This window comes from Heterocephalus glaber, unplaced genomic scaffold (genome assembly GCF_053883595.1).
Source record: "Heterocephalus glaber isolate CG9 unplaced genomic scaffold, H.glaber_assembly_v1.0 deba00000071, whole genome shotgun sequence".
Taxonomy (NCBI): Eukaryota; Metazoa; Chordata; class Mammalia; order Rodentia; family Bathyergidae; genus Heterocephalus; species Heterocephalus glaber.
In genome coordinates, this window is record NW_028258137.1 from 18,301,524 (window position 1) to 18,324,089 (window position 22,566).

The window sequence follows — 22,566 nt, forward strand, 5'->3', positions numbered from 1 at the left end:
TTGGTACATGTCCTGAGACCAGCCCAGATTTCCTTCTTCCCTCCCCAACCTGACTCCCAGCACAACCTGGAAAATGGCATGGGTTCAGACAAACAATTTTTATACTAAAAATTGGGTTAGCAGCATTGGAGCACTCAGGCTGCCCATGGTAGTTTTAGCTTGCAGACTCTGGTTCTCGAGGCCCTATACGCTTGACGTCAGCCATCTGAAGCTGTTCCATTGCAGTCTGGAGCCTTGTCATAATGTCCTCATTCTCATCCTCTGGCAGTTCTGACACAGGGATCTGGAAGGCCTGGCTCAGGTGAGTGTTCAGAGTCTGCTTGTCCAGAGTGGGATCGATGATCATCAGGGCCCTCTGCAGCTTGGAAAAAGTTACCTCCTCATAGCTGCCCCATAAGAGAGAGAGAGAGAGAGAGGTTTGAGTCCTCCTGTCTACCTCAGACTCTACCATGCCCTCCTGTCTGTCAGGTTTGAGCAGTTTATAATGTCCATCAGCATGCAGAAAGACCCATGCAAAGAGATGCCACCCTATAGGGCTTGTTCAGACTGTAGAACTAATCAATGGCTGAGTGGGCCTATGGGCCCTGGGGTCACTCACAGTTCCATGCCCAGCTCCTGCTTTAGTTCCTGTAAGTACTCATCCTTCTCAACCATGTACTGTTCCCACAGCTTTTGCACAAAGGGTTCGCTCTGACCCTCCTCATCCTGGGAGGGTCACAAGGCAGGGTGAGGCTCCACAGACTAGGGTCCAGTCAAGGCAAGAATAGGAGCTAGGCAAGGTTCCGGGCCCCACACCCACCTCCTTAAACAATGAGCGGTAATCAAGCAAGTCTGCACTGGTGCTGTTGGGATGCCAGCCCCCTGCCTCCATCAGGTGCTGAATATGTTCTTCCTTCTTGAGGGGAAAAGTGCTCTTGAGGATGGTGCTGTGAGGAAACAAGAGGGCCAACAGGAGCCTCACAGAGGCTGTTCACCCATCTCCCCATACCCTCCTCTGTCATACTACTGGTGTTCAGAACTTTGAGCTTTAAGCTGTGGCCCTTCCTACCAGGCTCCCCTTTTCCCTGCATAGCTGGGAGGCTGGCCAGAGGAGACGTTGAACTAGAGTTTGGGGTGGCCTGGACTGGCCTCTCACCTGAACTGCTCCATGGTTAATAGCCCCTCATTCTGACTGTCAGCATTTATCATCTCCTTCAGCAGCTGGGCTACTGTCTCTTTCTGGTTGATATACACACTCTCTGTCATCTACAGGAATGAAAGCATTTACTAACTTGCTGCTTCCTAGAGGTATGGGCAGAGCTGGGTTGTGCTGGGGAACAAAAACACCTTCCATCTCCCCAAAGAAACAGGCTGGAGTCAGTCCCAAGCTCACCTTTCCCATCAAGATTGCATAAAACCGACTCATGACCTCATTGGAGCGGAAAAGCTTGATATTTTCAAAAATGGTATATGCCCAGGCTATGGCATCACTCGGCCCAAAGCGATGCTCCAGGAAATTGAAGAAGAAATCTGGAAACTTCTCTTTCTGCAGGGTATGGAGAAGGGGATGTTTGGTCAGTCTGACCCATGATTGATTGCCCCTCTCCCTTCTCCTAGCACTTTGAGAGCAGTAGTGGCGAACCTATGGTATACATGCTTCAGCGGGCTATTTGTATTACGGAAAGGTCTAAAAGGTTCACCATCACTGCCCTAAAGGACTCTGGTTCTGAAAGCCACAATGGGCCAATTTGACTGGTGAGAGCTGACCTGTTCCTTTGAGAGACGCTCCTTCCAGGCATCCTTAAGGAGCTTTACCACATCTTTCTTGCTTGGTTTTTTGTTCTTCACAGGGCCATCAAACCGAAGAAAAGGGGGGACTGCCTCCCCATATCCCTGTAAGGCAGATGTCAGCTCATGTCTGGGCCCCTCCCTAGCAAGGAAGAGCACCACATGGTGACCCCAGCTCAAGCCTCAGCAGCAAGGTCTGACTTTTGACTTTGGCCCCAACCCTCCTATTCAGAGACTCCCCTACCAGACCAGGGAAAAACTCTTTCTCCCGGAGCAGGCCTTCGCCAATCTCTTCCAACAGCACATCCACCAGTTGCTCACTGTTCTTGCCTTCAGCCAGCATTTGCCAGCGATCTTGGCCCCCGGCCACCACATCTGCGGGTAGAGAGAAGTTGGATTCTAGCTCATGCCCTTCAGCAGGCCTTGAGACTCGGATGGCCATCATTACCTGCACACTTGGTCCAGTCAGGTCGTGGTGTGGAGGTGCGCTGGATATCCTGCAGCTCAGAAGAGAACTGGTCCCGTTCTTTCAGTGTGGTCATATGCAACTGCAGCAATATTTCATGCTCCTTGCGGACCTCTTCATAGTCAGCTCTCAGGCTGTCCAGCTGTGGGCAAGGTGGTTGGTCCTAGCTACCCACCTCTCTGACACTGCCCTACCAGTGCCTGGCTCTGCCCACCCACCAGCACCTGCTCTTGAAGATCCTTATTGGTCTTTTCCTGCATTTCAAAGTCTCTCCTGGGTACCACATCTCCAAAGTTAGCCTTCATGGTGTTGAGTTCCATCTGCGTGTGGGTCAGGTCTTGCCGAGTCATCTTCAGAGCCAGTGTTAGCTTCACAGGGTCTTCCCCCCAGACACCTGTCGGGGCCCCGCCAGCCTATGTCACCCTAGCTCTCAAGCTTGTGGCCTAAGGCTAACTTATGTATCCCTTGGGGCATGCCTGAGGTCCTTCTGCCCTCCCTGCTTGGGATTCTCTAGGTCTTATACACAGTACTACCATCCTTGGGGTTTGTCTAAAGTAGAGAACCCCCAGACATGGGGACATGGGGTACCAGGCCTGCCTATCCCACAGGACAGTCTCAGCTGCCAAGAGTATTACTACTTAATGGTTTTACAGTTTTTGGCCCAGCTCAGAAAATCCACTGCCCCAGCTGGTGTCAGGGACATCTCTCAACATGCATGAGCACAGAATGAGCAGATATTAGCAATACTGAATGAACAGGGGAAGTGGTGAGAGCCAGACTTTTTTTTTGGTACCAGGATCAAACTTGGGTCCTTGCACTTGAGCAGCAGGTAGTGAAACCACTGAGCTAAATCCCCGGCCCCTAGACTTCTATCTAGCACTTCAGAAGAGGAGAGAAGTTCAATTTGGGGTACCTGGGGACTGGGCTAATGACATGTCCTCCCGCTGGTATCGTAATTCATTTAAGTCTGCAATGAGAATCTTTCGGGCATCTCGCTCAGTGAGGTAGCGCAGGTACTCCTCAGCCAAGTTCTTCCTCAGCTTGGACACCTGTTAGGAAAGTGGCTGGTAGTAGGGGGCTTTCCTTGCCCCTGTAGCCAGCTACTCTCCACCGGGCTAGGGTGGGTGTTGGGTGGTCCTCTCAGTCTAGGAACAGAAAAGGTGGGGCCAGGTGTGGTGCATGCCTTTAATCCCAGCACTCTGGGAGGCTGAAGCAGGAGGATAAGGAGCTTGAGTCCAGCCTGGGCAACTCTGGTTTAGTGATAATGTATCTCAAAATTTTAAAAGGCTGGGGATGTAGCTTAGCGCGAAGGCCCTGGGCTCAATTCCCAGGACCACAAAGAACAAAAAACAAAACCAAAAAAGAAAAGTGGCTCTTCCTGAGAACTCAGAAAAGCACTGTGGAGAAGGCTTGCTGGCACTTGGAGTCATGCTGAGCCCCTCAGAAAAGCAGAGGGGAGGGTAGAAATATTAGAGGGTCTGGGGGGAAAGGGCTGGCTCTGTCTTCCAGGCAGAAGGGTGGGTGATAAGGTTAGGGGTCACCTCAGTGCTCAAGGTCACTCCTAGAGATGGCGCAGGAATTCAGGAACTTGATGGGCACATCACTTCCATTCACCTCACTCTGCAATGAAATCTTCTCCTCGTTCTTTTTGTCAATAAGTTTTAGCAGATTCATCTTCTCTTTCTTGAGCATAGAGATTTCATACTTCTCCTCAGCCCTCATGGCCAGGATCCTCTCATTGCAGTCCTCACTCATGGTGATAAGCTGGCCCTTCAGGGGCTCCAGGGCCCGAATCTTCTCCTTTTGGTGGGCTAAACAGAGACATGTGGGAGAGTCCTTTTGGGGCCATGGAAAACAAACAGCCAGGAAACACAGATCCTAAGTCATAGGTGAGTGGCTGTCACTTGCAAACACCAGGAGTCTATGCTCACCTTGTTCAGTCATGGCCCCTCCTTAAAGCCATCCTGTACTAGCTTTTAAAGCAGGGGCAGAGTCCAACTATGAGTCTCCTAAGTCTCTCCTACAGCCTTACCCCTATGCCTTTAGTGTTGCAGCTGCAGCCTGCTTGAACCTGGTGGGGGAGCTCACTCCAGAGGTACTCGCTCTCCTGGGGTTCCTTCTGATTCCTACAGGTATTGCTATGCTTCTCAAGGATGAGAGGACCCTGGGGTGTTCTATTACAGTATATGTAAAAGATGACTTCAAAGCCCGGTTAGTAGCTGCCCAGCCTTTGCTGTAGAACCCCTGAAAGGCAGAATAGGATTCCTCACTAGACCCCAAAGTGGAACTGCGTTTTTGTTTTTTGTTTTTTCCAGTATTAGAGATTGAACTCAGGGCCTTTACACTAAACTACATTCCTAGCCCTTCTTCATTTCTGATTTTGAGACAGGGTCTCACTAAGTCACTAAGTTGCCCAGGTTGGGTTTGAACTTGGATCCTCCTGCCTTAGTGTCCCAGGATGTTGGGATTACTGGCATGCACAACCATACCTGAGGGGCTGGGAGCTGCATTCTTACCCAGCATCACCTCATATGCATTCTTGATGGAGGATAGCAGTGGCTTGTATGTTTTGAAATCCTCTATGAAGAACTCAAAGATCTCCCTGTAAGGCTGGCAAAAGAAGGGAACCTTTCACTTCCTGTCCCATAGCTGCCATCCTCAGTGGGGACCTGTATTTTTCTTCACTGGGCTCAGAAGTGTCCCCATGTGAGACTGCCAGGTAACCCCTATCAAGTGAATGTCCTGGCCACTATTTAGGTCTGCTACAGTACCACAGAGCTGGAGGACAGTCCTCTGGAGGCCGTTCCTGGTGCTGAGGCCTGGCAAATCACCGTGGCCCAGACCTACCACTCTGCCAGAGCCTCTCTGGTTCTCCAGATGGCCAGCCTCACCTTCGACACCCTGTGTCCATTGGCTTCTCACATGCAGTCCCTCCCCATCTCAGAGCCCTGTGGGAGCAGGACACTGAAAGTTTTAGTCCTCTGTCCTAACCTCAAGTGAAGGTGGAGGTGTGGTTTCCTATCCCACGTGAACATAGGATGATTGTGTGTGTGTGTGTGTGTGTGTGTGTGTGTGTGTGTGTGTGTGGGAGTAGGCACCCAGATATGAAGCAAGGACCTTTGATTTGCAGACACAGGAAGCTTTTGGAGGCAGTATTCCTTACTGGAATGGGCACAGGCTATGAAACCAGCCTTGTGTTTGAAACCCAGCCCAATCACTTCCTAGTGGGATGTCTCCAAGCATCTCTTTCCTTGTTAGTGTGGTATCTTCTGCTTGTAAGATTGCCCCAGGGCGTGGCATATGGCACAGGCTCTGTATATCCTTCAGTCATGACTTAGTCAGAGGTAAGAGTTTCTCTGTTGTCATTGCTATACAAATTCTTTCCAAGTCTGTACCAGAATCTGGGTTGCATCTAGATTAATGTCCTTCACTTTTGGCCTCCTTGGGCTCTTTCCCTCACTCTTGGGCTATTTTTTCAAGCATGGGGTAGTTGTCACCAGGATGGTGGTGATTATATGACTCCTGCTTGCCCAGCTTCCAGATTCAGGCCCTATTTGCTGATGTCCAGTGATACAGCCTGAGTGTCCCAGAGCCGAAGGGACTGGAGGCAGCATTCAGCCCACCTGACTCAAGTGAGGAAACCCCAGCCTCAAGAAAGTTTTGGTTCCAAGATGCAGCCTTGCCTGATCACTGGCTTTGTAGTAGGATGTGCTTTTCTTCAGGGAAGGAGACCCAAAAGAATTGGGAAAGAGGTCAGTCCCTACTGAAGGTTGGGGGTGCTCAGTCCTTGAGGGGCAGGTCTTCCTACCCTTCCCACAATTTAGTTTGTGGCTCTAACCTGCAGCCTCAGCTCTTGTGCAGAATCCGTGCCCAGGTCTAGCAGGAGGAGCTCCTTGTGTAGGTAGTTCTCTAGCTGCTCCAGGTACCTAGGCTTGGCAAAGCCTATGGGCTGCTGCTGCCAGCTACTGCAGAGGGGATGGTGGGCTGAGATGTCACCAGGACCCCAAATGGCTTTTTACCCTTAGTCTGAAGCAGCACACACCTCTGCCCTGTCTGCTGGCCCAATGCCCAGTCTATACCAGCCCACCCACCATTGGACTGACCCTGGCTTACCTGGTGCGCTTCCGGCAATCATCTGAGCAGGGCTTTCGATTTTGCAGAATGGTCTGGCCACTGGCATATGTGGGCCATGGGGACAGGTTGCCACTCATGGAAAATTGCACAGGCTTCAGGGCGAGACAAGTGGGGTTAAGAAGGCAACATTTCTCCCCTTCCTAATGTTCCTTTGCATGTCTCACATTCGTGATTAAAAAAAAAAAAAATCTCAGGGCCCGGGATTTAGCTCAGTGGTTTCGCTGCCTGCTGCACAAGCGCAAGGACCTGAGTTCGATCCCCGGTACCAAAAAAAAAAAAAAATCTCTTAATATGATTCATAATGAAGACTGTGATCTTTGGGTTAGAGAGGCTCCTTGGGTTAAATAGCAGATTTCCCTTTTAGCTACCTGAACATAGGCTTAACTTTGAACTTCAGTTTCTGCCTCGGTAAAGTGGGCATGATCATAGTCACCACCACACTGTACAGAAGTCAGGATGCCAGAGTAAGCAGAGCATATGGTTTACACAGACTGGTACCTGCTAGGAACTTAGGAAAGGTGAGCTACCTTCTTCTGTAGATAAGTCTGAGTTTTGAGTATCTGTGTTATAAAAACAGATGTGAGTGTTATCTCTAATACGTGGAATTTCAAAATGATGACAAGGGAGCCGGGGATTTAGCTCAGTGACACCATCCCTGCCTCTAAAGCACAAAGTCCTGAGTTGGATCCCTGGTACCAGAAAAAATAAATGATGACAAGAAAGTAGAAGAGAGACAAGAGGAAGGGGGAGGGGCATAAAGACAGCAATAGAGAGAGGCTGGTGAGCAAGGGTGAGCAAGATATACTTATTGAGACCCAAAAAAAATGTGAAACTAGTGGGGCGGACAGAGCAAGGGGAGATGATGAGGTGAAAATAATCAAAGTGTGTTATGTGCATGTATGAATCTGCTAAAATGAAGCTCATTAATCTGTATAACCAATTTTAAAAGAATGAAAAAAAGACGGTGTCCTTATTTGAAAGGATGCCTAGAGTGTAAAATATTTTATCCTTTCCCAAAACAAACAAACAAAAATCTAAAAAAACAGATGTGAGAGTCAGAGAGCCCCAACCCTTATTCCATAGCACAGGCTAGCAAAAGGGACGGAGCAAGGGCAGGCCCAGTCCCAAGCCTGGACTGACAAGACAGACAGGACAACAGAGATGCAGCAGAGGGAGCTGTGGCCTCTGGGAGGACACAGGGCTGCCTCCCATTGGGTCCTTTCGCTTGCAAGGCAGGCGGCAGAACCACTGAGCTAAATCCCTGGCCCTGTAGGGGCTTTTAAAAAAACCTTCTCATGAAACATTCATGACATGGAAAAAAATATGGTCCTCTGACCCAGTGAAGCCCACTTCTCAGGTTTCATCCATTCAGTCCTTCATTTGTGTATCAAGTATTTCTGGTCCCTTGTACATGCCAGACCCTGCTGGGTTTAGGCACATGAGGGAAGCTCAGTATGATGAGGCTAAGGTGAGAAGTGAACTGATAGCGGCAAGTCAGCATGAAGGTACTGAAGCCAATGTAGGTTACAGTAGATGGGAGTCCCTGATAGGGATCAGGGGAGTCTGGTCATCTCCAGGCAGAAGGTGATGATGTCAGTACAGCTCAAAAGAGTGCCCGGGGTGGGGGTGGGGGTGGACTGGTGATTTACCTCAGTGGTGCCACCACCTGATGCAAGGTCCTGAGTTTGATTTCTGGTACTAAAAAAAAAAGAGAGCGCAGGGAGGGAGGAGCTGAATCACTTAGAGAGGGTATGGGTGGGTGGCTGACACCCATTGCCTGGGTAGCACGGACACTTTGAGGATTTGAAGATTTGAAGAGCTGTGAAATGGGGCTGATTTCTAGGGAAAGCAGGCCAACTGAGGCTCAGGCCTGAGGCAAAGGTCCAGGCAGCTGGTGCAGAGCGAGGCAGAGGCAGAACAGCATTACATGCAGGGGCAGTCCTTAAAGCTTTACTCAGGGCTATAGAAAAACCAGATAACTCCAAAGTGTCTAAAAACAAGATTGTATGGAGCACCCGGAAGGAAGCTCCCCCGCTGCCATCCCAGGCTCCTAGGGCCAAGAAGGTGAGCTGGTCCCAGCACCCAGAAGGAAGCTCCCCCACTGCCATCCCAGGCTCCTAGGGCCAAGAAGGTGAGCTGGTCCCAGCACCCAGAAGGAAGCTCCCCTGCTGCCATCCCAAGCTCCTAGGGTAGAGAAGGTGAGCCACGTGGGTGCCAGAAGCACCCCACCCCCGTGGAAATGAGAAGACACATAAACAAGCCTCAAAAACAGACTTCCAGATCACCTACAGCAACCCCAAAGAGAAACGAGATGGAACACTCTGATACTCAACCACCTGGACTCTCTGAACTGGCAACAAAAGAGGATCTGGGAAAAACGAAATCAGAAATAATTATTCAGATAACAGTAAAGATTTTGCTCATAGTGCAAGACATGATTAATAAATCTAGAGAGGACATAGATAAAAAAATAGAGGATCTGAGGAACATGATGGAATCCCAACATAGGAAACAAATGGAATCCATAAAACAGATACAAACAGATTTCCAAGAGATTAAAAACTCCATCAAAAGTCTGCGCAGCAGAATGAACCAATGTGAGGATAGAATTTCACATATAGAAGATAAGATTGCAAGTAGTGACCAGGAAAAGAAAAATTGCTTTAAAATTGTAAGGGAACATGAGAAATCAATCCAGCAGCTGCTAGATGATGCAAAGAAGAATAACATAAGACTGATTGGAGTCAATGAAGAAACAGGAGAGAGTGCAGATGACATAAAAAAACTTCACAGAAGTGATGGCAGAAAACTTCCCAAGGAGGGGAAAAGAACTTGACATACAGATAAGTGAGGCATATAGGACTCCAGCTAGCCTTAATCAAAAAAAATCTACACATAGGCATATAATAGTTAGGATTCCAGAAATCCAACAGAAGAACAAAATTCTACAAGCAGTGAGAGAAAAGAAACAAATCACATACAAAGGAAAGCCCATCAGAATCACAGCAGACTTCTCAGTGCAAACCCTCAAGGCAAGAAGAGCTTGGAGTGATATATTTCAAGCCCTAAAGGAAAACAGCCTCCAACCCAGATTGATGTACCCTGCAAAACTATCTTTCAAAATGGATGGAGAAATAAGATACTTTCATGACAAAGAGCACCTCTGGAACTTCATGAATACAAAACCGGCACTCCAAAAAATTTTAGACAATACCCTAGGAAAAGACAATGAGGATCACAACCCCAGGAAACTCAGCAGAATGAATCCATTGGGTGCGACAAATTAAACGCAAAGGGGGAGAATCCAACAAAAAGAAAAAGTCATGACAAACCTTTTAAAACTTTTAACTTCATCTCCCTAATGAGTGTATAATTCAATCTTATTATTGTACTGATTGGTATTTTTCTGATTCTAGAATTGCACACCATTCCTTGTGCTATACTGGCTATTTATCATCTTATGTCTACCTTTTAATTGGATTGTCTATTAATGAGCTCTATGAATTCTTTATATATTCTGCTCATAGGTTATATGCATTGTAAATATGGTTTGTTTAAGGACTACTTTTCATTTTAATGATGTCATTTAAAGTTCTAAATTTTGATGGAATCTCATTTATCAATTTTTTTTCTTTTATACATCATGTTTTTTGTATCCTAGATAGTTCTTGCCTACCCTGAATTCATAAATATTTTCCCTTATAATTTCTTCTTAAAGTTTTATACTTTTAGGCTTTCTTATTTAGGTTCATAGATCCCTTCAAGTTATTTTCATGTGTGGAACAAAAGGGTTGAGGTTAATTTTTATATATGGATACCAGGTGTTCTAGTGCCGTTTGCTGAAGACACTATCTCTTCCTCGGCTCTTGAATCGAGTTTATATTCTATAAAATGCTAATGTTAAATAATCTTTCAAAACTCAGTGGACCATATATGTGTGGTTCTATTTCTAGATTCTCTGTTTTATTCCAATGATCTATATGTCTTTCCTTACACCAGCACTGCCTTGATTACTGTAGTTTTAGAAGAAGTCTTAAAATTGGGTGCTAAACGTCTTCCAACACTGTTTTTGTTTTTGTTTTTGTCTGTTCTGGGTCCTTTGTACTCCTGCATAACTTTTAAATTTCAATATCCAGTTCTTCATTTATAGCAAGTATACACAGACCTGAATTTTTATATATACCTTGTGTTTTCTAATCCTGCTAAATTCAAGTACAAGTTCTAGGGGCTCCTAGAGATTTCTTAGTATTTTCTCTGTAGATGATCATTTCATCTACATATAAAGATTTTGTTTCTGCCATGCCAATCCTATCCTAGTTGTGTTATTTTATTGCCAGACTATTTTGGTTTAGAACTATGTTTCAAAGTCTAATGGACAGATGAAGGGTAGGCATATATGCCCTTGTTCCCCACTTTAGGGAGAAAGCATGGTATCGTCTCCATTCATAGAAGGAGTTTTTGTTGGAAGTATGGAGTACATGTCTTTGATCTGTTGAGAAGGTTCTGTTCTACTTCTAGTCTCCTGATAACTTTTACCATGAACAGCTGTAGAATTTAGTCCAATACTCTTTCTCCAACTAGTGATAGGATCATATGGCTTTCTCCTTTCCTCTGTTAAAATGATAACTTTTGGGGGTGGATCTTCCAATGTTGAACCAACACTGCCATCCCTATAATAAAACCACTTTCTACATACTGCCAGATCTGACTTCTAAGAGTTTGTTTTGTTAAACAAATTTCTATCTATGTTCATACTTTCTTCTTCTATTGTCTTTATCCAGTTTTAGGATTAGCACAATATTGATTTCCTAAAATGAGGGGAGAAGTGTTCCTTCTTTTTTCTGCTTTAAATGTTTTATATAATTTATCAGTTAAAATGTTTATGAGCCTGCTGTTGTCATATAGGTAGGTTTTCAAGCTAGGAATATACTTTCTTTAATAGATGCTATTCAAATTTTATATTTCCTCCAGAGTTAGTTTCATTAATTTGTCTTCTAAGTTACTTCTTAGAAGTTGTCAAATTTATTTCAAAAAAGATTTTTGTAATATGCTTTCTATATCCTTTTAAATTCCGTAAAATCTGTGGTAATGTCTCCTCGATCTTAATATTGTAATTTAAAAAATGTATAACTGATATTGTGTAACAGGAAGAAAAGGTCTAAAAGAGCAGGGGAATTGGGAGGGGTAGGGGAAGGGAAAAAAGGGAAAGGAAAAAATATGAGAAGAGGAAAAAAATGGAAACAAGGTCTCTGCAAATGGGGAGGGGTGGAGGGGGTGAAGGGAGGGGAAGGGAAGGGGAAAAAAAAAAAAAAAGAACCAAGAGACTCATGTGATAGTACAAGATCCCAATGATGAATGTGACTGTGTTTTGTACCTAAAATGTACCAATAAAGTTAATGGGGAAAAAAACCAAAAAGATTGTATGCAGCCCAACCTGGGTGTGGTGGAGGACACCTGTAATCCCAGCACTTGGGAGGCTGAGACAGAAAAAAATCGTGGAGTTCAAGGTCAGCCTGGACATATAGTGTGTTCAGGGCCAGCCTGAACTACATATGGAAACCCTATCTCACCCCCCATCCCAAAAGCCCTTTCTTGATTATTCACCATGGAGGTCTCAGGGCTATTCCCCAGGCCAGCCTCTCCCAAACTTTCCCATTATCATACCCTCCTCTACTCTCATCAACAGAGGGTATGTGTGTCTTGTTTATCATTGTATCTCCAGTGTCTAGCACATAGTAGGAGTAGGTGGGAAAAAACAAAGAAACAATTAGAAAATATTTTTTGAGATATGTCTCTTTATATACCCCAGGTTGGCCTTAAAATTGGTGGTCCTTGGGTGGGGATTTAGCTCAGTGGTTTCGCCGCCTGCTGCACAAGCGTGAGGACCCAAGTTCGATCCCCGGTATCAAAAAAAACCAAAAAAACCCCAACAACTCTGCTTTAAAAAAAAAAAAAAATTGGTGGTCCTACCAAAAGATGGATGGAGGGGAAGAGAAGGAGAGGGAGAAGGGGAAGTAAAAAGAATTAAGATGTGTTATATACGTCTACCAACTCCCCATGATGAATGTAATCATTAGATACAGCAGACATGTACTAATAAATTTTTTTTCTTTTTTTTTTTTTGTACAGGGATCAAACTTGGGTCCTTGTGCTTGCGCAGCAGGTGGCGAAACCACTGAGCTAAATCCCTGGCCCCAAGGATTGACATTTTTTACTATAGCTTGATTTTTTTTTTGGGTAGGGGGGTGCTGACAGATTGAACCCAGGGGTGGTCTACCACTGAGTACATCTCCAGCCCTTTTTTCATTTTTTGAGACATGGTCTATCTAAATTGCCCAGGGAAGACTTGAATTTATAATCCTTCATCATCAGCCTCCCTAAATGCTGGGCGTGGTGGTGCATGCCTGTAATCCCAGCACTCAAGAGGCTGAGGCAGGAGGATCACTGAGAGTTTGAGGCCAGCCTGGGGTACACAGTCAGTTCAAGGCCAGCCTGACTACATGGCAAAAACCCTGTCTCAAAAAGCGCCCCCCAAAAAAGCCAATACTGGTGTTCAGCTGTTTCCACTGGGGGAGAAGGATTTGACTGCAGAGAGTAGAAATTATAAGCGATGTTGGCCGCTTGGGGGGCGGGGTTACTAACACCTGGGCTCAGCTGGCTGGAACTCAAAGTTCCTGGGCGCTCCATGCTCTCTGCTACCCCCTGCAGGTGAAAATGGGAAGGCGACCACCAGAGTGGGGGTGGGGGACGGCAGGGAGAACATTGTCCCCTGGTGGTTGGGTTTGGCCGCACAGAAGAAAGAGCAAATGAGCTTGGCCAGGGCGGGTCCACCCAGCTAGGATACCACTGATGGGGGCAGGGAGTCGACAAGGCTAGCCTAGTGGGGACGTGGCTCAGCTTCACCTTTGCAGAGAGTCCCGGTCTTACTCTCTCTGGAGGGGAACTCTGTTGGCAGTCCCCAGCCTCACAAAGTGCGCAGCCCACATATTCTCAAATCCTCCTCAAGGGACACTTATAAGGAAAAGCACCACTCGGACTACAGTGCTTTACTGTGAGGTATAGTTACAAGTTCGCTCAAATGTGTTTGCTCCTCTGAGAATTGGACAATGGTTATTTGTTAATTAAATAACAATCCTATGATCATATCAACAGAAGCTCTGTGGTAGAGTGCTTGAGAGCTAGGCAAGCACCAAAAACAACGACAGCATTTTGTTTTGGAGACAGTCTTGCTGTGCAGTTCAGGCTGGCCTTGAATTCACTATGTAGTCCAGGCTGGCCTCGAACTCATAACTATCCTCCTGCTTCAGCCTCCCAGGAATGCTGGGATTATAGACATGTGACACCATGCCTGACAGCATTCTTTTTTTTTTTGGTACTGGGGATCGAACTTGGGACCTTGCACCTATGAGGCAGGTGGTGGAACCACTGAGCTAAATCCCTGGCCCCAGCATTCATTTTTATATAAAAACTTTAAAGAACAGGAATGGAAGAGGAACCAGAGCCAACAACACAGTGGAGAAACACAACTCTTTACCCTGCTGCCACATGCCTGCTCATAAGCATTTCTGGAGCTCTTAAGGTATGCTAGCCACTTAAGTACCTTATCTGATACTAGGGCCATAAAGACAGAAAGGTACAGTCACAGCACTGAAAAACCTTGGAAGATCTGGTGTAACCATCCCAGCACTGAGTAGGTGCTGGGCACATGGTGGGCTTGATGAAGAAATGAAGTACACTCTAGAATGCTGAGCTGCTGGGAAAGGAGTCTGAGGCCTAGGGAGGTCTGGGAAGACTTTTGAGATGAGGAGCAGCCAGTATGCTCTCCCCACCTTTCCAAAGCCCGATGGGTCTTGCCTCTGTGAGCTGCACTCTTCTGTTTGGGAAGTAGCTACTCTAGTGGGCATATTTCAGTTGCATGGTGCTTTTGGGTTGCAGAAAGGAAGACAGACACAGTCCAGGGACTGACATGTGGCATTCCAAAAGGGCATGGTCACTAACCAGTGTCTTCCGTTTCTGTGAAAGCTTGAATTTCTGGCTGCTCTTGGATTCTGGAAAGGAATCATCTAAGGTCACTCCTGAAGATCTCGGGTATTTTCTGCACAGAGGAAAAACTAGTGGTGGGTGATAGAACCCAGGGTGTGGAACAGCTCCCTTACCCTTTCAAAATCCACAAGTCATGGCCTCCCCTTGCCTCAGAGTCAGACTCTGGGTCTTCCCAGCACCGACTTCAGATTCCTAGAGCTGCTAAGCAAGGCCCCGATTCCAAATAATTTCCCTTCTCATCACTAGACTCTTACAAACTTTGACAGCTGCAAGATACTACCCAGAGAACCCTAAGGGCTTAAATTTCTATTCACTGTGTCTGTGATGATGGTTTCATGTCCACAAATCTCCCACACTCTAAGGATGTGATACCAAGGGCAGGTGCTGTAGGGCAAGAAGTGCAGGGTCTGGGCCTAGGAGCTGGCATGTGAGTCTGGATCTTCCACTTATGGCTGATAGGATCTGGGGAAAGACATCTGGGGTTCCAACAGGATACCCTAGGGCAAGCCACTTAACCTCTTCAGCCTGGTTTTCTCTTAAAGAAATGGAGATAATTCTTGCTTTGCTTCTCACAATACTGTCAAGTTTAAATGAGTTAGAGATGCAAAATACTGTGTAAACTGCAAAGAGCTGCCCAGATGTTAATTATGACACCAGGATGGGATAAAAGTGCGTTCTAAGGAAGTCTCTCACACTCAAACCTCCTGGGAGAGCCAACCTTTGTTCTAGTTAGGAAGGCATTTGAAGGCCAACAGGTGGAACAAAGGGAAAAACTGATTCCAGGAGTCCATGGGGTAGGGGTATGCTGCCAGACAGACCTCTGTGTTCACTCCCCTTAGTAGCTGGTGACCTTGGCAATGGTGCTTAACCTCTCTGAACCTCAGTGTCTTTGCCTATGGAAATGGAACTAGCCTGGTGTGGTGGCACACACTTGTAATTCCAGCAAGTTCAAGTCTGCCTGAGCAACTGATAAGAACAGATACTAAACTTGATCTTAGTCAAAAAGCTGAGAAATGATAAATATGCAGTATTTCTTTTTTCTTTTCTTTTTTTTTCTCAATACCAGAAATGGAACTCAGGACCTTGCACTTTCCAGGCAGGCACGTAGCACCACTGAGCTACATCCTCGGCCCTTTGCCTGAGCAACTTAGTGAGACTGTTTCAAAAAATAAATGAGGGCCAGGGATGTAGCTCAGTGGTTCTGCCACCTGCCTTCCGACCACAAGTTCCCGAGTTTGATCCCCGGTACCAAAAAATAAATAAATAAAAAATAAAAAATAAAAAAATAAAAAAGGAGGGCCAGGGATGTAGCTCAGTGGTTCTGCCGCCCGCCTTCCAAGCGCAAGGTCCCGAGTTTGACCTCTGGTACCAAAAAAAAGAAAAAGAAATAAATAAAAAAGGCAGGTGTGGTGGTGCACACATATAAATCCAGTACTCTGGGAGGCTAAGGGAGAAGAATCACAAGTTCAGGACCAGGCTGGGTCACTTAGTGAGACCCTGTCTCAAAAAAGTGTATGTGGGGGCTGAGGAATATAGCTTAGTGGGAAGGCCCTGGGTTCAATTCCTAGTACAAGGGGGGAAAAGTGGCACCCAAACTCCAAGAAACTTGAGAGTATTTACATGAACTCAGAGAAACCCTTGTACTTCCCAACCCTAGTCCTTTATTGTCTTTTGACATTGGACATATGTGAACAAATCATGTGGGAGAAGCAGCCAATGTGGAAAGAGTGTCTGCCTAGATGTACATGGGTTTGAGACAGTCTTGGAGGGTAACAAAATACAATAGTAAATCAACCCTATCTGTTCACTGGATTAAATCATTATCTTCCAATGAAGATCACTCAATTATCCAAACTCTGCTCTTGCTTAAACTAGAACTACTATGACAAGCAAGGTAAGTAGAAAAATTTGGGGGAACGCTGCAAATCATGAGAAGTTGGCAAGTGAAAAAGTTCAGTAGGTAACAGTTATTAGTTTTGAATGTTAAAGGAGACAATAGTTTTTGTTTTTTTAAAAAAGGATTAAATAAAAACCCAGGCATGGTGCCACACTCCTGTAATTTCAGCATTTGGGAGGCTGAGGCAGGAGGATGGCTGTGAGTTCAAGGCCAGCCTGGGCTACATAGTGAGTTCAAAGCCAACCTGACCTACATAGCAAGACCTTGTCTCCTGCGCAAGCGTAAGGACCCGAGTTTGATCCCCGGTACCAAAAAAAAAAGAAAAGACCTTGTCTCAAAAAAAAAAAAATATATATATATATATATACACACACATATATATATATGTGTATATATATGAGAGAGAGAACAATTAAAACACCCAGTAGAATCTATAGACTCCTGAGTGCTGGGATTACAGGTGTGGGCCACCATACCTGACAATATTATCATTGTTATAACTAGAATTGAACCCAGGGGCTTCCCACTGAGCTATATACCCAGACCTTTGTTTATTCTCTATTTTGAGACATGGTATCACTAAGTAACTAAATTGCCCAGGTTGAGCTCAAATTTGGGATCTTCCTGTCTCAGCCTTTCAGAGTGCTGGGATTACAGGAGTACACCATCAAAAAATTTAGGGGGAGGGCTGGGGATTTAGCTCAGTGTTTCCTGTGTCTGCCTCACAAGCGCAAGGTCCCGAGTTTGATCCCTGGTACAAAAAAAAAATGTCTAAGGGTCAGGGATTTAGCTCAGTGGTTCTGCCGCCTCCCTCACAAGCGCAAGGACCCAAGTTCAATCCCCAGTACGCCCCCCAAAAATTGTGGGGTGAGCCTTGGGATTTAGCTTAGTGGCACCAAGCCTGCCTTGCAAGCTCAAGGTCCTAAGTTCGATCCCCAGTACCAAAAAAAAAATTATTGGCCGGGGATTTAGCTCAGTGGTTTCACTGCCTGCTGCACAAGCGCAAGGACCCAAGTTTGATCCCCGGCACCAAAAAAAAAAAAAAAAAAATTAGTACATGTTTGCAGTACATAATGATCACAGTCATCATGGGGAGTTGATATGTGTACATAATAAATTTAATTCTTTTCATGTCTCTTTCCTCCCTCTCTCCCCCCCTTCCATCTTCTTTAGTATTTTATTAAATAATTTATACCAGTCTCAAAGGGAGATGGAAAATATTTGTGTTTCTACCTTGATGGTGGTGAAAACTCAGTTATTTAATTGATGGCAGACAGGAGGCTTCTCAGGGATATATTCTTCAATCTGTGAGTCCATCCACCAAGCTATTATGCAAGGATGTGAGGGTGAAAGGAGAAAAGCCCAAGCAGAGGAGAAAGCCACCCCAGGAAAATGTACAATTTGAGGATCCCTTTTAGAGGGTTCTGCTAACATGTCCTACAGTGCTAAAGTCTGGCCTGTCCATCATGCTGTCCCTACTTCAAGGGGAGCTGCAGGATACTCACATCATGTCTCTGTGGGAAAAAGTGAGTTTGGCCCATTGTATATAATTACATATTTGTGAATGAAGAATGTGGTGAATGAGAATGACGTTTTATATTCCCACCAAGTTCAGCACTCAGAAATGACATTGTGCCTTCTTCCTAAAATGGTTGGAGATTCCTTTTCTGAGTCTATTTCACATGTCTTTCATTGTTGACTGTAGTTTTCTAGATTATGACTGTGCTTGGGAACAACTCTCTCAAGCCTGCTGCCTGGTTCTTGTAGACTTATTTTAGCTTTGAATAATATAATTAAATTGGCATTTCTTTTTTTTTTCTTTTTTGGTACTGGGGATTGAATTCGTGACATTGTGCTTTCAAGTCAGGTGGTGGAACCACTGAGCTAAATCCCCAGCCCATGGCATTTCTTTTTCTAAGGGATTTTTGTAGGCTTTCTCTTTCAAGGCAGCAGACCTTGAAAGATTAGAGTTTAAGTAAGGTCAGGTTTTTCTTCGTTGGGAATGAGCAGAAGGGAGGGGAGGAAGAACTATGTTCAACACTTGCTGAACATCTATTATATGCAAGAGCTTGGTGAGGGCTTCCCATTTCTTCCCATGTTCTCAAAAATGATTTTGAGGTCTGGAAATTTAAGGGCTTTTTTTTTTTTTTTTTTTTTGTACCAGGGATCAGACTCAGGACCTTGTGCTTGCAAGGCAGGTGGGGCAGCACCACTGAGCTAAATCCCCGGCCCCTTAAGGGCTTTTTTGAGATCTCAAAATTATAAAGGTATTTAGCCAAAGTTTTTGACTTAACCCATATATGTGGCTTTGTTGGCCAATATACCTTGCTGTCATATTTTAGTTTCTAGAGGCTGCATCTCTGAATGCAGGGAGGAGATACCTTAAAGCCATGGGATGTACCCAGGCTGCCTAGGGTCAGCCAACAATTTGACAAGTATCTATTGTAAACCCAATCTGTGGGTGAAGAGACAGTTTATCTAATGGCTAATGGCTAAAGTCCAGGAGTCTGACATAGCTGGGTTCAAATCTTAACTCCACCACTTATAGCATTTAGGTGGGTTTTTTTGTTTGCTTGCTTGCTTGTTTGTGTTTTAGGCAGGGTCTTGCTGTGTAGTTCAGGGTGGTTTTTTTTTTTTGGTACATGGGATCGAACTCAGGTCCTTGGGCTTGTGAGGCAGGTGGTGGAACCACTGAGCTAAATCCCCAGCTCAGGCTGGTCTTTTTTTTTTTTTTTTTTTCCAGGCTGGTCTTGAACTCACTAAATAGCTCAGGCTGGCCTCGAACTCATAGTGATCCTTTTCCTAGTGCTGGCATTACAGGTGTGGGCCACTCCATCTGGGCTCTGCTACTTTTAAGAATGTGTAAAACACCTGCTCTAGGGCTGAGGTTGTAGCTCAGTGGTTCTGCCGCCTGCCTCGAAAGCACAAGGACCCAAGTTCAATCCCCGGTACCAAAAAAAAAATTGTTAAAGAAACAATATAAAACACCTAATCTTTCCAGGCTTCTATTTCTTCATTTGTAAGATGTGATATTAATACCTAATAGAGGTGTTGGAGGATTAAATGTATAAAGCATTTTGCATATTAACGTTCAATGCAAGCTGGCTGCGACTGTTAATGATAAAGTGCGTCTGCCAGCTTGCTGATAGCATGTAAAGTCTTCATTGGACTGACAAGTGGATTCTGTTTCTGCAACGTTGTTTATGTGGGGCTGGAGCCCTAGTCCAAGGGACAGAGGCTAACCGGGTGCAGAGGTCTGGATCCGAAGTTACCTCCTTCTCTGGAAGTACTCATCCTCTCCGCCCTCAGCCCATCCAGCGCCTACCTCGATTTGGAGAAGCTGTAGTCCCGCGACTGTGGGGAAGCCATGACCCTCAGGCAGGCAGGCGGCCTGCACTAGCTGCCTGGGAAACTCAGTAGTGTACTGCCCGTCGCCATGGCGACCAAACCCCAGCGGCTCTGCGGTGAGGGCGGGGTTAAGGTTTGCCACTCTCCCAGCCCAGGTCTACGGGATGGGAAGAAGGCCAAGTAGCAAAGATGGGCTCGGACCCGGGGACGGAGTACCCTGAGAACCAGTTACTACAGCCGATTTCACACCAGATACAGAACTGAGGCAAGGGGATAAAACGGAGCAATGGGGAGGGTGAGAGAAGAGCGGAGAAGCCAGGTCTGTTTGGCCGGTGGGAATTGTAGTTTCCAGTGTCCCAGAGTCTCTGTTAGACAGGCTTATAGCTGAGCCTGTATGTACTACATTTCCCGAAGTGCTCTACCGACCTGCGTGGACCCGCCTCTGGAGCGCTTTGCATTGTGGGGTATGAAGTTGAAAATGTGGCCAGGCGTGGCAGTGTCCAAAGAGAGGTGCAGGATTCGGACTCGGTTTCCCTGCGGCCCCGGTAGGCTCGCGGGCTATTGGCTAAGCGGGGCGGATCTGGTTGCTTTCCTCCCCGCCCCCAGTGACACAATAGCAGCTCCCTCCAAGATGGCGGCGGCGATGGTGGACCCGGGAGCTGGGAACCCGCAGGCTGGGGACTCCTCCGGCGGGGGCGCTGGGGGCGGGTTGCCGTCCCCCGGGGAGCAGGAGCTGAGCCAGCGCTTGCAACGCCTGTATCCCGCAGTCAACCAGCATGAGACGCCGCTGCCGCGTTCCTGGAGCCCCAAGGACAAGTACAACTACATCGGCCTCTCACAGGGAAACCTCCGCGTCCACTACAAAGGTATTATCCGATCTGACCGCGGGGGGACTACCGCGGACCGTCTGCAGGGCGGCTCGGTTGCCTCGCTTCTGCACCGTCACGTCTCTTTCCCTTTCTGGGTGCCCCAGATTAGGCCTTAGTCCCTGTGGAGTGTCCAGAGTGGTGGGGTGATCAGGCCGAGGGTTGACTGCCCGATTTGCTCTGCCTTGAGACGACGTCAAAAGAACTGCAACAGGTGTCCAAGCCCAGTGCTGGACTGGACCTTCCACTTTAGGGGCTCTCTATGTGTCCTGGGCTGACTCCAACTCCAGCTGGGCACTGTTTTGTTTCAGGAGTGACTCCAAAAAGAGGTAGTAACGTCCCCTACCATTAGCCAGAGGTGTATGGGCTGATTTGCTTGCCAGTCATCCCAGAATGGGCCTGGCATTCTGTCCTAAAGTTATGGTTGGTGGGAATGATTTCCATGTCTGCTTCCTCCTTCCCGTGGACATCCAGGCTGCCTGGGTTCTGGAGAGACTACCAGCTGCACTCGGGTATCTCTCACATGCACCCACATTGCCTGTAGTCTTGCTGTTATGAAAGACAGTGTCTCAGGCGTTCTAGTCTCAGGAGGAGGTGAGCCAAAGGTGCACGGCTTGTGTGTTTACTCAGTTGTCTAATTATTCCTCAGACTGGTAAGGGCTTCCTTTGGCCAGGGAAGGGTGAAGTTGCCATGGAGCAGAGAAGAGTGAAATTTAGATTTGGATTTTCTTCTTCTGAAATTTCTTCCTTGCCCTGTCCCATTAGGTCATGGCAAAAATCACAAAGATGCAGCCTCAGTGCGTGCCACCCACCCCATACCTGCTGCCTGTGGTATTTATTACTTTGAAGTGAAGATTGTCAGCAAAGGAAGAGATGGGTAAGCACCTTGTTACCATCCTCTTTTCCCCAGGACTGACCTGTATCTGTGTTCTGAGCTTAAGGTCTCCTGGGTGGTACTTGTGGCTGATTTAAGCTGCTGAGTACTTGAATCTAGGTTGCCCGTGTTCCCTGACTGGGCATGATGAGGTCTAAGTAAATAGGCACATTGTGGGTAAAGCAGGAGACATTTTTTTAGTGATGATGTAATTGATCAGGGAGATAAGTAACAAGTTGGCATTAACAATTCAGCATCCAACATGGGTTTCCCCAACTAGTATACGGTGTTTGGATTTCCTTCCTTTTGCACTCAAGGTCCCTTATTTTATGGAATTTAGTCATGTAGTTGCCTCATTAGGCTTCAAAGAGATAGTAGAGTCTTTGCAGCACGCATCAAAGGTGTGGTGATCATTCTCATCTCAGGGTAAACAGCAGACACATGGTCAGAATCAGGTGACCTTGCGGCTCATAAACTTGTTTTTCAGTCTAAGGACTTGAACACCAGTTGGACCAGCTTTAGAAAGATCCTCATTAAAGTCAGCATCAGGGAGACTCCCTGTTTTAGGATGATATAGGCCATCAGAGGGAACATTTTTCGTTTTCTTCTTTCTTCTCCCAGCATTCCCTTTTTCTATCAATTGTCACAAAGCATTTTGTTTAAGCAAAACAATCTGTTTAAGCTATGAAATAACATGACTGCAGCTGCCTTGGAAAAGCTTTCCTTGTCAGACCTTGGGTCTGGTGTGGGAAGTTTGCCATCTCTACCAGTGACCTTTGTGCCAACCCCTGAGTGTGTGCTCCTGAGCATTTAGAAAATAATTCTGTCCTAGGGACTGTCCCTTGTGGTGCGTGCAAAATGTCTGAGAAGGGGTTGTGCTGGGGGCAGGACTGCCAGAGGCAGGGCCTTGCCTGCTTCCTTACTGATTTGTAACTCTCCTCCCTGGGAGGGTTCTGTGGGTTTGGGTAGATCCTGGGCTTCAGTCTCCTCATCTGTACTGTAGAGAGCTAGGTCAACATCTAAGCTGCCTATTACCCTAGAACTTGATGATTCTGAAATTCTAATCATGAAAAGCTGTTGCGTCTTTCACTTTTATCCCGATCTAGTGCATTTACAGACAGGAAAACTTTGTTTGTTTTTGTCATGTGTTTGTTTTTTTATACAGGGTCTT

General features: G+C 46.3%; 2 protein-coding genes across 6 annotated transcripts in view; one reads left to right on the forward strand and one right to left on the reverse strand.

The window, feature by feature from the left end:
* Positions 1-83: 83 nt before the first annotated feature.
* Tsnaxip1 (translin associated factor X interacting protein 1) lies at positions 84-19,962 on the reverse strand. Of its 4 annotated transcripts, none has more exons than XM_013071538.3 (16): positions 19,633-19,961; positions 14,366-14,462; positions 6,347-6,459; positions 6,072-6,198; positions 4,723-4,843; positions 3,848-4,044; positions 3,147-3,282; positions 2,458-2,627; positions 2,216-2,375; positions 2,012-2,142; positions 1,747-1,872; positions 1,373-1,525; positions 1,136-1,245; positions 800-926; positions 599-705; positions 84-386 (listed from the first exon to the last, which is right to left on the reverse strand). In XM_013071538.3, the coding sequence occupies exons 1-16, from the start codon at positions 19,674-19,676 to the stop codon at positions 155-157; spliced, it is 2,151 nt and encodes a 716-aa protein (XP_012926992.1). In that variant the 5' UTR covers positions 19,677-19,961; the 3' UTR covers positions 84-154. The 4 variants fall into 4 exon arrangements, with proteins under 4 accessions (XP_012926992.1, XP_004843071.1, XP_012926993.1 ...); XM_004843014.3 differs by having other exon boundaries at positions 4,750-4,843; positions 19,633-19,960; XM_013071539.3 differs by lacking the exon at positions 14,366-14,462 and having other exon boundaries at positions 19,633-19,960.
* Positions 19,963-20,245: 283 nt separating this feature from the next.
* The window catches only part of Ranbp10 (RAN binding protein 10), a 70,135-nt gene continuing 67,814 nt past the window's right edge, over positions 20,246-22,566 (forward strand). Inside the window, exons 1-2 of one of the 2 annotated variants that reach the window (XM_004843015.3) lie at positions 20,246-20,521; positions 21,287-21,398. In XM_004843015.3, the coding sequence (XP_004843072.1) occupies positions 20,287-20,521; positions 21,287-21,398 (347 nt within the window). In that variant the 5' untranslated portion in view covers positions 20,246-20,286. The remainder of the gene's footprint in view (positions 20,522-21,286; positions 21,399-22,566) is intronic. The other variant, XM_004843016.4, reaches the window with a different exon arrangement.

Bases quoted from the DNA above. Each gene is read 5' to 3' on its own strand.
- Tsnaxip1 (XM_013071538.3), bottom strand. From the start codon at position 19,676: ATGGCTTCCCCACAGTCGCGGGACTACAGCTTCTCCAAATCGAG. The intron at 6,199-6,346 runs GTAAGCCAGGGT...TCCCCTCTGCAG, and splicing joins GATTGCCGGAAGCGCACCAG to TAGCTGGCAGCAGCAGCCCA. The intron at 3,283-3,847 runs GTGAATGGAAGT...CTTTCCTAACAG, and splicing joins AGATTTCATTGCAGAGTGAG to GTGTCCAAGCTGAGGAAGAA.